Raw genomic sequence first — 13,374 nt, 5'->3', positions numbered from 1 at the left:
AGTTTCAGGAGCTTCAGGAGCTTCAGCAGAGCGCACAGCTGACCCATAAGCTGCACAGACTCTGCACTGATTGAATAGTGAAGGATATTATGGGCTGTTCTTTGATATGTGTGTGGGCTTGGCGGGTTATCGACATTAGCCCGTCTCTTAGTAACGCTACTAATCATAATTTGCCTTAAAATCTTAAAAGTAGGTAAAAGTGGGCGGGGACAGACTCCGTGCGCTGCTGGGAGTGACGTCAAATAGGCAGACATGGGTTCAGCCGGAGCGGGCCAATCAGGAGACGGAGCTGCGCTCTAGAAGTGTTTCCTGCTCTGGGATTGGATCGTTCAGAGCGCTCTGAGAGCTGACCAGCCAATGCCAGTTCATAAGGGGCGGGTCTTACAACGCTGAAGCGCACATTTCTGACCAATCGTTAAGCAAGGGGGCGGGATGTGCGCCATAACGCCACCGCATGGAGCGTGTGGACTTATCGTGACTGGCAGGCAGCTCCGGCCAATGAGGAGCGCTGCTGTGTCAGGTGGTGGGCGGGGCTTGGAGCGCGTTGCTCGGTTAAGACGCTGCGGAGGGGAGAGGTTTACTACAGGCAGGAGCAGAAGAGGGAGGAAAGATGACCGTGTTTGAGGTCAGTAACGAACTGCTGGAGAACACGGTGGAGAAAATGAGTGAGAACCTCACCTCCATGGTTCTAGCCACCTCCGCCTTCACCCTGACCCTGGCCTACTTATCTAAAGTCCTGTTCGGACAGCAGAGACCCCCGGACTCACACCAGGTCAGTACACTCACCTGCATCCAGGTGTCATTACAGTCAGAGCGGGTGAGTAGAGGGACCCTACAGAACCTGCATGATGAAGTTCTCAGTGAAGTGGGTCAGAACTAGAACCAGAGTCTGAGGTTCTCAGCTGCTGTTAGAAGCTCAGTGTAGTCAGGTGTAGTAGAGATCTGACACTCCAGTCGTTACAGTGTATCTGAAAGAGCTGAGGGTTTAACTGATCTGCGGTCTTTTGATCTCAGTGGGGGAAAGTTACCTGGGTTACCTGGGTTAAGGGTGACGGAGGTGACCTGCAGATACAGCTCCTTTCTCTACAGGAACAGTGAGGTTATTTACACACACCTGAATTATTCATACAGTCATGTGACTAATTTTCTACATCACATCACTATACAGCACAGTGCAGGAGGGGGGGGGTGTGGGTGGGCTGGCTGATGCACATTTTTGTTGTTTTTTCTCAGCAGAAATATCCTCCATACATCCCGTCCAGTGTCCCGTTCCTGGGTCATGCCTTCGCTTTTGGAAAGAGTCCCATCGAGTTTCTGGAGAAGGCCTATGAGAAGGTAAGTGGGATCACACCTACACTGTGATGTAAACTATATAACCCAGTGACACTTAATACTGTACTAAACTATATAACCCAGTGACACTCAATACTGTACTAAACTATATAACCCAGTAATACTCAATACTGTACTAAACTATATAACCCAGTAATACTCAATACTGTACTAAACTATATAACCCAGTGACACTTAATACTGTACTAAACTATATAACCCAGTGACACTTAATACTGTACTAAACTATATAACCCAGTAATACTCAATACTGTACTAAACTATATAACCCAGTAATACTCAATACTGTACTAAACTATATAACCCAGTGACACTTAATACTGTACTAAACTATATAACCCAGTAATACTCAATACTGTACTAAACTATATAACCCAGTAACACTTAATACTGTACTAAACTATATAACCCAGTGACACTTAATACTGTACTAAACTATATAACCCAGTAACACTTAATACTGTACTAAACCATATAACCCAGTAACACTTAATACTGTACTAAACTATATAACCCACTGACACTTAATACTGTACTAAACTATATAACCCAGTGACACTTAATACTGTACTAAACTATATAACCCACTAACACTTAATACTGTACTAAACCATATAACCCAGTAACACTTAATACTGTACTAAACTATATAACCCACTGACACTTAATACTGTACTAAACTATATAACCCAGTGACACTTAATACTGTACTAAACTATATAACCCACTAACACTTAATACTGTACTAAACTATATAACCTAGTAATACTCAATACTGTACTAAACTATATAACCCAGTAATACTCAATAAGTGTACTAAACTATATAACCCACTAACACTTAATACTGTACTAAACTATATAACCCAGTAACACTCAATACTGTACTAAACTATATAACCCAGTAATACTCAATACTGTACTAAACTATATAACCCACTAACACTTAATACTGTACTAAACTATATAACCCAGTAATACTCAATACTGTACTAAACTATATAACCCAGTAACACTCAATACTGTACTAAACTATATAACCCACTAACACTTAATATTGTACTAAACTATATAACCCAGTAACACTCAATACTGTACTAAACTATATAACCCAGTAATACTCAATAAGTGTACTAAACTATATAACCCAGTAACACTCAATACTGTACTAAACTATATAACCCAGTAACACTCAATACTGTACTAAACTATATAACCCAGTAATACTCAATACTGTACTAAACTATATAACCCAGTAACACTCAATACTGTACTAAACTATATAACCCACTAACACTTAATACTGTACTAAACTATATAACCCAGTAATACTCAATACTGCACTAAACTATATAACCCACTAACACTTAATATTGTACTAAACTATATAACCCCGTAATACTCAATACTGTACTAAACTATATAACCCAGCAACACTTAATACTGTACTAAACTATATAACCCACTAACACTTAATACTGTACTAAACTATATAACCCAGTAATACTTAATACTGTACTAAACTATATAACCCACTAACACTTAATACTGTACTAAACTATATAACCCAGTAACACTTAATAATGTACTAAACTATATAACTCAGTAATACTCAATACTGTACTAAGCTATATAACCCACTAACACTTAATACTGTACTAAACTATATAACCCAGTAATACTCAATACTGTACTAAACTATATAACCCACTAACACTTAATACTGTACTAAACTATATAACCCAGTAACACTTAATACTGTACTAAACTATATAACCCAGTAATACTCAATACTGTACTAAACTATATAACCCACTAACACTTAATACTGTACTAAACTATATAACCCAGTAATACTCAATACTGTACTAAACTATATAACCCAGTAACACTTAATACTGTACTAAACTATATAACCCAGTAATACTCAATACTGTACTAAACTATATAACCCACTAACACTTAATACTGTACTAAACTATATAACCCACTAACACTTAATACTGTACTAAACTATATAACTTAGTAACACTCAATACTGTACTAAACTATATATCCCAGTAACACTTAATACTGTACTAAACTATATAACCCACTAACACTTAATACTGTACTAAACTATATAACCCAGTAACACTTAATACTGTACTAAACTATATAACCCACTAACACTTAATACTGTACTAAACTATATAACCCAGTAATACTCAATACTGTACTAAACTATATAACCCAGTAACACTTAATACTGTACTAAACTATATAACCCAGTAATACTCAATACTGTACTAAACTATATAACCCAGTAATACTCAATACTGTACTAAACTATATAACCCACTAACACTTAATACTGTACTAAACTATATAACCCAGTAATACTCAATACTGTACTAAACTATATAACCCCGTAATACTCAATACTGTACTAAACTATATAACCCAGCAACACTTAATACTGTACTAAACTATATAACCCACTAACACTTAATACTGTACTAAACTATATAACCCAGTAATACTTAATACTGTACTAAACTATATAACCCACTAACACTTAATACTGTACTAAACTATATAACCCAGTAATACTCAATACTGTACTAAACTATATAACCCAGTAATACTCAATACTGTACTAAACTATATAACCCATTAAGCTCAGTTCTGTAGTGTGTTTTATTGGATAATGTGCTGTTTTGCAGTATGGCCCTGTGGTCAGCTTCACAATGGTGGGTAAAACCTTCACCTATCTGCTGGGCAGCGAGGCTGCATCACTGCTCTTCAACAGCAAGAACGAGGAGCTGAACGCGGAGGACGTTTACTCTCGGCTCACGACTCCGGTATTCGGAAAGGGGGTCGCCTACGACGTCCCAAACCCGGTGGGTTAAACCTGAGGGGCACTGAGGGGCTTCAGAAGACTTGTATAACATTTTCCCTATTACCTGTAATTAACTCTATATAACATTAGAATAACCCCAAAATAAACAGAAAGGTAGCGGTCAGTGAGAGTGTCTACCTGTAATTAACTCTATATAACATTAGAATAACCCCAAAATAAACAGAAAGGTAGCGGTCAGTGAGAGTGTCTACCTGTAATTAACTCTATATAACATTAGAATAACCCCAAAATAAACAGAAAGGTAGCGGTCAGTGAGAGTGTCTACCTGTAATTAACTCTATATAACATTAGAATAAACCCAAATAAACAGAAAGTCAGTGGTCAGTGAGGGTGTCTACCTGTAATTAACTCTATATAACATTAGAATAAACCCTAATAAACATAAAGTCAGTGATCAGTAAGAGTGTTTACCTGTAATTAACTCTATATAACATTAGAATAAACCCAAATAAACAGAAAGTCAGTGGTCAGTGAGAGTGTCTACCTGTAATTAACTCTATATAACATTAGAATAAACCCAAATAAACAGAAAGTCAGTGGTCAGTGAGAGTGTCTACCTGTAATTAACTCTATAACATTAGAATAAACCCAAATAAACAGAAAGTCAGTGGTCAGTGAGAGTGTCTACCTGTAATTAACTCCATATAACATTAGAATAAACCCAAATAAACAGAAAGTCAGCGGTCAGTGAGAGTGTCTACCTGTAATTAACTCTATATAACATTAGAATAAACCCAAATAAACAGAAAGTCAGCGGTCAGTGAGAGTGTCTACCTGTAATTAACTCTATATAACATTAGAATAAACCCAAATAAACAGAAAGTCAGCGGTCAGTGAGAGTGTCTACCTGTAATTAACTCTATATAACATTAGAATAAACCCAAATAAACAGAAAGTCAGCGGTCAGTGAGAGTGTCTACCTGTAATTAACTCTATATAACATTAGAATAAACCCAAATAAACATAAAGTCAGCGATCAGTAAGAGTGTTTACCTGTAATTAACTCTATATAACATTAGAATAAACCTAAATAAACAGAAAGTCAGTGGTCAGTGAGAGTGTCTACCTGTAATTAACTCTATATAACATTAGAATAAACCCAAATAAACAGAAAGTCAGTGGTCAGTGAGAGTGTCTACCTGTAATTAACTCTATATAACATTAGAATAAACCCAAATAAACAGAAAGGTAGCGGTCAGTGAGAGTGTCTACCTGTAATTAACTCTATATAACATTAGAATAAACCCAAATAAACAGAAAGTCAGTGGTCAGTGAGGGTGTCTACCTGTAATTAACTCTATATAACATTAGAATAAACCCTAATAAACATAAAGTCAGTGATCAGTAAGAGTGTTTACCTGTAATTAACTCTATATAACATTAGAATAAACCCAAATAAACAGAAAGTCAGTGGTCAGTGAGAGTGTCTACCTGTAATTAACTCTATATAACATTAGAATAAACCCAAATAAACAGAAAGTCAGTGGTCAGTGAGAGTGTCTACCTGTAATTAACTCTATAACATTAGAATAAACCCAAATAAACAGAAAGTCAGTGGTCAGTGAGAGTGTCTACCTGTAATTAACTCCATATAACATTAGAATAAACCCAAATAAACAGAAAGTCAGCGGTCAGTGAGAGTGTCTACCTGTAATTAACTCTATATAACATTAGAATAAACCCAAATAAACATAAAGTCAGCGGTCAGTGAGAGTGTCTACCTGTAATTAACTCTATATAACATTAGAATAAACCCAAATAAACAGAAAGTCAGCGGTCAGTGAGAGTGTCTACCTGTAATTAACTCTATATAACATTAGAATAAACCCAAATAAACAGAAAGTCAGTGGTCAGTGAGAGTGTCTACCTGTAATTAACTTTATATAACATTAGAATAAACCCAAATAAACATAAAGTCAGTGATCAGTAAGAGTGTTTACCTGTAATTAACTCTATATAACATTAGAATAAACCCAAATAAACAGAAAGTCAGTGGTCAGTGAGAGTGTCTACCTGTAATTAACTCTATATAACATTAGAATAAACCCAAATAAACAGAAAGTCAGTGGTCAGTGAGAGTGTCTACCTGTAATTAACTCTATATAACATTAGAATAAACCCAAATAAACAGAAAGTCAGTGGTCAGTGAGAGTGTCTACCTGTAATTAACTCTATATAACAGAATAAACCCAAATAAACATAAAGTCAGCGATCAGTGAGTGTCTACCTGTAAGTGCACAGGTAGTAATCTACACTCTTGCTCGTGTGTGGGGGGTTGCTGGTCGTCTGACGGAGTGTGTAATGTGTGTGTTCTGCAGGTGTTTCTGGAGCAGAAGAAGATGCTGAAGACAGGGCTGAACATCGCTCACTTTAAGCAGCATGTGGAGGTCATCGAGGAGGAGACAAGGGAGTATTTTCGACGCTGGGGAGACAGTGGGGAGAAGAGTAAGAATTCTACTGCACAGTTTCTCTGTGAAGGAGAATCACCTCAGTCACCTGTATGTCCAGGGCAGGACTTTCTGTCAGCCTGAAAACCGCCCGTCCCAAAATATTTACTTTTTGATTTTTTAATGTTACTGTATTATTTTTAGGACCGCCACTATTACAGCAGGAGTTTGGATGTCCTCATATATTTATATACAGAGAAGGAAATAAATGATGCTTTTGTAAGTTTGTCCACTGACAAAGAAATGAGCAGTCTATCAATAGTAGGTTTATTTTAACAGTGAGAGAAAATCCAGAAAATTACTTCATGTAAAATACTGAAATATGCATTTGATCCTCTATACAAGACTTAGGAAAAACCCTTGTTGGTAAGCACAGAGGTCAGACGTTTCTTTTTGCAGGTCTACAATCCTGTCCCTGACCATCCTTAGCTATGAGGGGCGGAGCCTAGCCAATGCACAATTGAGCACATGACCTGTCCTTGTGCAATCCCCACTGAGTCCATCAGAGGGAGACATTACTGTATGTAAGGGTGCCGTGCCCACTCTGGACTCTGTCAGCTGGCCAGCTCTGAAACAAGTGCAGGCAGTTTCAGCACCCCTGAATGAGGGACAGTGGGCACCGGGAGATAAGAGTGAATTGCTCTGGTGTCCAGAAGGGATGATTCACCTATTTCACTATTTCTGCCTGAAGTTGTTTCCATAAATAAATTGTTCTAAAATAATAACGAAAAAACCCTTGTTGGTAAGCACAGAGGTCAGACGTTTCTTTGTGTAGGTCTACAATCCTGTCCCTGACCATCTTTAGCTCTCTGGTCTGGCCCATGGTGGAGAGGTTGGAGTCTGATTGATTGATTGATTGATTCTGTGGACAGGTGTCTTTTATACAGGTGACGAGTTGAAATTAGGAGTATCCAATCGTTCTGTGGGTGTTTATCAGATGTACTGGTAACAATTAATATTCCAGATAAGCAGTAACAGCATACGTCATCCCCTCTCTCTCCTCCCTCAGACCTGTTCGAGGCTCTCTCAGAGCTCATTATCCTGACAGCGAGCAGGTGTCTGCACGGCAGAGAGATTCGCAGCATGCTGGATGAAAAGGTAGCGCAGCTCTATGCTGACCTGGACGGAGGCTTTACCCACGCTGCCTGGCTCTTGCCGGGATGGCTGCCGCTGCCCAGCTTCAGGTACTATAACATACTGATGGAAAGATTGTGTAAAAGCATTTAAAAAGACACACCTGGCCAGCGTCAGGTACCCAACACACCTGGCCAGCGTCAGGTACACAACACACCTGGCCAGCGTCAGGTACCCAACACACCTGGCCAGCGTCAGGTACACAACACACCTGGCCAGCGTCAGGTACCCAACACACCTGGCCAGCGTCAGGTACACAACACACCTGGCCAGCGTCAGGTACCCAACACACCTGGCCAGCGTCAGGTACACAACACACCTGGCCAGCGTCAGGTACCCAACACACCTGGCCAGCGTCAGGTACACAACACACCTGGCCAGCGTCAGGTACCCAACACACCTGGCCAGCGTCAGGTACACAACACACCTGGCCAGCGTCAGGTACCCAACACACCTGGCCAGCGTCAGGTACACAACACACCTGGCCAGCGTCAGGTACCCAACACACCTGGCCAGCGTCAGGTACACAACACACCTGGCCAGCGTCAGGTACACAACACACCTGGCCAGCGTCAGGTACCCAACACACCTGGCCAGCGTCAGGTACACAACACACCTGGCCAGCGTCAGGTACCCAACACACCTGGCCAGCGTCAGGTACCCAACACACCTGGCCAGCGTCAGGTACCCAACACACCTGGCCAGCGTCAGGTACACAACACACCTGGCCAGCGTCAGGTACACAACACACCTGGTGCTGAATGAATACAGACCCAGCATGTTTTATTTTGCCCTGAATAAGAACAGCCTACTACAAACAGCCGAGTTCACCCAGCTGTTGGGATTCCGGTCTACAGTCTGGGCTGAGTTTGTTAGTCCAGTCCAGCTTCATGATCTGAGTTAAGCTCAGTGATTAAGACCTGGTTCTGAGTCTAACTGATGGACGTGTGTTTTCCAGGAAGAGGGATCAGGCTCACCGAGAGATTAAAAACATCTTCTATAAAGTGATCGAGAAACGCAGACAGACGGCAGAGAAAGAAGACGACATCCTGCAGACTCTGATAGACGCCACATACAAGTAAGACGTTCTACAGTGACCAGCAGCGTAGTGCCAACACACACACGATTTACCCATCACAGAAGAAGCGTCTATATTTCACACTTCTCAGATCACTGCATTAATGAGATTCCTGTTTATTAATGAGATTCCTGATGAATAATGACAGGTTCCGTTACTGCATATATTCCCTAACAGCCACCCACTCACTGCACATTAAATCAAATAATAAACTTGCATTAAAACATGAAATCATACAAAATAACACATGATGTCTCTCTGCAGAGACGGCCGTCCGCTGAATGATGACGAAATTGCGGGGATGCTGATTGGTCTGCTTTTGGCGGGTCAACACACGTCCTCCACCACCAGCGCCTGGCTCGGCTTCTTCCTGGCACAAGATCGCCCCCTGCAGGACCGCTGCTACAGCGAGCAAAAACAAGTCTGTGGAGACAGCCTGCCTCCACTCGACTACGACCAGGTCAGTTCAACACCAACAGAAACACTACGTTACCCATAAACCCCTGTGTCCACTCAGTGGACCTGGACTGATAACTCTCTGTTCCTCACTGCTGTCCACACACCTCCTCCACACGTTTCCCAACACAGCTCCGCCCATCGTCCTGTTGAGTCACTGTCTGAGGTTCCCCACCATGAAGACAGACATGGTCTCCCTACAGAACCTGTGTGTTCTCTGCTTACAGTGATTCTGATGCAGAGCAGGTGAAGTGATAATCACCACAAACATCTTCTCTAAAACGTGCGTTCCTTCAGCACCAGATTAACCTCCAGCACCAGATTAACTTCTAGCACCAGATTAACCTCCAGCACCAGGCCACCTAATCAATTCTAGGTCTTCCATCCAGTTCCAGATCAGCTAAGCAGTACCAGGTCATCTCACTTTTTAATGCTCGCCTCAAGTTCTGAGTCACCCCTCCAATTCCTGATTATCCTCCTAATACCGGGCTCTCCTTCCGATGCCAGGCTTTCCACACAGTCCCTGTTTATGCCCTCAGTTCCAGCTCAAGCTTTTACTGCTCTGCTGGTTCTACTAGCCCTGGTCCTGGTCCCAGATCTCTCACACGTCATTAATCTGACCTAAATCGGGTGATGTGCAACAGCTAGTGAAAAGAGTTAGAAGCTGAGTGACTGCAGTGGGACAGGTGTAACGCTGGTCTTTGGTGTTTTTTAAGAATGTTGATTTAGTTGGTACTGTATAAAAACTGGGCTGAGTGGAAAGACGTGTAGTGTTGGGTTCCAGTGTTAATAAACATGCAGTTTGCTCTGAATTTGCTCTGAGGTGTTGAACTATATGTATGAAACTTGAAGTGTTGGACTAATGATTAAATTATTGTAATTTAAGACTTGCAGTGTGATCTATAACTGCGTGTGGTTTTAAAGGATGATGAACTCTAACTGTGTGGATGTCTGTGTATAACTGACTGTAATTGCTGTTGGTTGTGTGTTCTTCCTTCAGCTGAAGGACCTGAACCTCCTGGATAGATGCCTGAAAGAAACACTGAGGCTCCGGCCCCCCATCATGACCATGATGAGAATGGCCCGTTCTCCACAGGTATGCGGTAAACTCGCCTAACTCCCAGTACATACAGTAGAGTACCTCAGTGTATATCACGGTACGTACAGTAGAGTACCTCAGTGTATATCACAGTATCTACAGTAGAGTACCTCAGTGTATATCACGGTACCTACAGTAGAGTACCTCAGAGTATATCACGGTACCTACAGTAGAGTACCTCAGTGTATATCACGGTACGTACAGTAGAGTACCTCAGTGTATATCACAGTATCTACAGTAGAGTACCTCAGTGTATATTACAGTACGTACAGTAGAGTACCTTAGTGTATATCACGGTACCTACAGTAGAGTACCTCAGTGTATATTACAGTACGTACAGTAGAGTACCTTAGTGTATATCACAGTACCTACAGTAGAGTACCTCAGTGTATATTACAGTACATACAGTAGAGTACCTCAGTGTATATCACGGTACGTACAGTAGAGTACCTCAGAGTATATCACAGTACCTACAGTAGAGTACCTCAGTGTATATCACGGTACCTACAGTAGAGTACCTCAGTGTATATCACGGTACGTACAGTAGAGTACCTCAGTGTATATCACAGTACCTACAGTAGAGTACCTCAGAGTATATCACGGTACCTACAGTAGAGTACCTCAGTGTATATTACAGTACGTACAGTAGAGTACCTCAGTGTATATCACGGTACCTACAGTAGAGTACCTCAGAGTATATCACAGTACGTACAGTAGAGTACCTCAGTGTATATCACGGTACCTACAGTAGAGTACCTCAGAGTATATCACAGTACGTACAGTAGAGTACCTCAGTGTATATCACGGTACGTACAGTAGAGTACCTCAGAGTATATCACAGTACCTACAGTAGAGTACCTCAGTGTATATCACGGTACGTACAGTAGAGTACCTCAGAGTATATCACAGTACCTACAGTAGAGTACCTCAGTGTATATCACGGTACGTACAGTAGAGTACCTCAGTGTATATCACAGTATCTACAGTAGAGTACCTCAGTGTATATTACAGTACGTACAGTAGAGTACCTCAGTGTATATCACAGTACCTACAGTAGAGTACCTCAGTGTATATCACAGTATCTACAGTAGAGTACCTCAGTGTATATCACAGTACGTACAGTAGAGTACCTCAGTGTATATCACAGTACCTACAGTAGAGTACCTCAGTGTATATCACAGTAGCCCGGGCAGTGCATAATATGTGCAGTTTGTAAAATTTACCCTGAATCTTCTCCCCCATGCAGAAGGTTGGAGAGTACACCATCCCAGTTGGGCACCAGGTGTGTGTGTCTCCGACAGTGAACCATCGTCTGCAGGACACCTGGACTCAGTGTCTGGATTTTAACCCTGACCGCTACCTGGGTGAAAACCCTGCAGCAGGCGAGAAATTTGCATACATTCCGTTCGGAGCAGGTGAGTCCAGACTGAGCATGCAGGCACTGTTTGGTAACTGGAGCACGAGGTCATTATCAACCACTGGATTATCCGAAAGACAGAGTACAATGTGAAAATAGGGGCACAAGTATGCATGGGTGTAGATGGGTTAGCAGGGATATGATATGGATGGGTGTAGATGAGTATGGCGGGGTGTAGATGGTAAAGGTGCACGTATTTGTCACTCTACAGCGAAATGTGTCCTCCGCATTTAACCCATCTGTGGTAGTGAACACACACTCACACACACACTAGTGAACTAGGGGCAGTGAGTACACACACACCCAGAGCGGCGGGCAGCCAACTCCAGCACCCGGGGAGCAGAGAGGGTAAAGGGCTCAATGGCCCAACAGTGGCAGCTTGCCAAGCCCGGGTATCAAACCCACAACCCTGTTATCAATAGCCCGGCGCTCTAACCGCTGAACCGGCACTGCCACTGATGGGTAAGGAGGGGTATGATATGGATGGGTGTAGTTGGGTACGGAGCACCACGCTCTCACTGTGGGATGTGATGTTGGGGTCTGTGCGGTGGGGAAGGGCAGTGTGGGGTAGTCTGCTTGTCTTCAGTAAAGCAGATCTCTTAATGAAACCACTGCTATCAGACGGCTGATATTCCAACGTTCGTATTTGGGAAAGTGGGAATTTTCTCTGGTTGCTGGATGACGCTTCTGTGTTTATCCCGCAGGCCGTCACCGCTGCATCGGGGAGAACTTTGCTTACGTGCAGATAAAGACTATTTGGTCGACGATGTTGCGGCTGTACGAGTTCGATCTGGTTGACGGATATTTCCCCACCGTGAACTACACCACCATGATCCACACGCCCAACAACCCCATCATCAAATACCGCCGGAGAGAGCAGCACTGACTCCCAGCGCAGGCCTCGCTACTTCACTAGAACCGGACTCATTTCTTCACCCAGCGCAGACTGAGCTACGGCGATTCACACCATGCTTTTGGACATTAGCTGAAGCTGGTCCTTAACTCGAATGTCTCATGTGTAACCTGTAAAGGGACAGCGTGGTAAAAAATCTAATTTCCTATCGTTATTCCCATCATTATTTCCATCATTATTTCCAGAATTGTGTCAGTCCTTTGTAGCTCCTGTGCTGAACCTAAAAAGGAAGATCCAGACAGAAGGAGGGGGTTAACCCTCCCGGTAAAAGCTGCTGTTTTATTGCAGGGCCTTGTTTTCTGTTTTCTGGTTGTAAAAGGGTATAGAGCTGCCGAGTGTGAGAACGTGAGAGTCTGAGCTGTATGTGTTGATGTGATGTTTATTTGCATTTGCAAAAATGGAGAGGGGTGATTGGGGGGGGGATAAAAGCCTTTAAACTTTGAATTAAAGATTTCTGATGATCAGTGTTGTACAGAGCAGACATTTAATGGAGTGTAAACACTGACATTCAGAGCTGAGATCAGAGTCGGGTTTGATGTAAAACTGAATAGAACCAGACGTCGGTCGCCATGACTA

General features: G+C 42.0%; 1 protein-coding gene across 2 annotated transcripts; it reads left to right on the top strand.

Moving 5' to 3' along the window:
• The first annotated feature begins 532 nt into the window (after window positions 1–532).
• Window positions 533–13,220, top strand: cyp51 (cytochrome P450, family 51). Of its 2 annotated transcripts, none has more exons than XM_072673349.1 (10): window positions 533–772; window positions 1,237–1,335; window positions 4,058–4,234; window positions 6,573–6,699; window positions 7,711–7,885; window positions 8,794–8,913; window positions 9,178–9,373; window positions 10,370–10,465; window positions 11,715–11,883; window positions 12,590–13,220. In XM_072673349.1, exons 1-10 carry the CDS (start codon window positions 611–613, stop codon window positions 12,769–12,771), a joined length of 1,503 nt encoding a protein of 500 aa, XP_072529450.1. In that variant the 5' UTR covers window positions 533–610; the 3' UTR covers window positions 12,772–13,220. The 2 variants fall into 2 exon arrangements, with proteins under 2 accessions (XP_072529450.1, XP_072529449.1); XM_072673348.1 differs by having other exon boundaries at window positions 1,234–1,335.
• Window positions 13,221–13,374: the final 154 nt, after the last annotated feature.

Source organism: Salminus brasiliensis, chromosome 2, assembly GCF_030463535.1.
Source record: "Salminus brasiliensis chromosome 2, fSalBra1.hap2, whole genome shotgun sequence".
NCBI lineage: Eukaryota > Metazoa > Chordata > Actinopteri > Characiformes > Bryconidae > Salminus > Salminus brasiliensis.
Note: the sequence above shows the minus strand (reverse complement) of the source record. Positions and strands in the feature narration are given on the sequence as shown.

Bases quoted from the DNA above. Each gene is read 5' to 3' on its own strand.
- cyp51 (XM_072673348.1), top strand. From the start codon at position 611: ATGACCGTGTTTGAGGTCAGTAACGAACTGCTGGAGAACACGGTGGAG. The intron at 7,886-8,793 runs GTACTATAACAT...TGTGTTTTCCAG, and splicing joins CTGCCGCTGCCCAGCTTCAG to GAAGAGGGATCAGGCTCACC. The intron at 9,374-10,369 runs GTCAGTTCAACA...TTCTTCCTTCAG, and splicing joins CTCCACTCGACTACGACCAG to CTGAAGGACCTGAACCTCCT.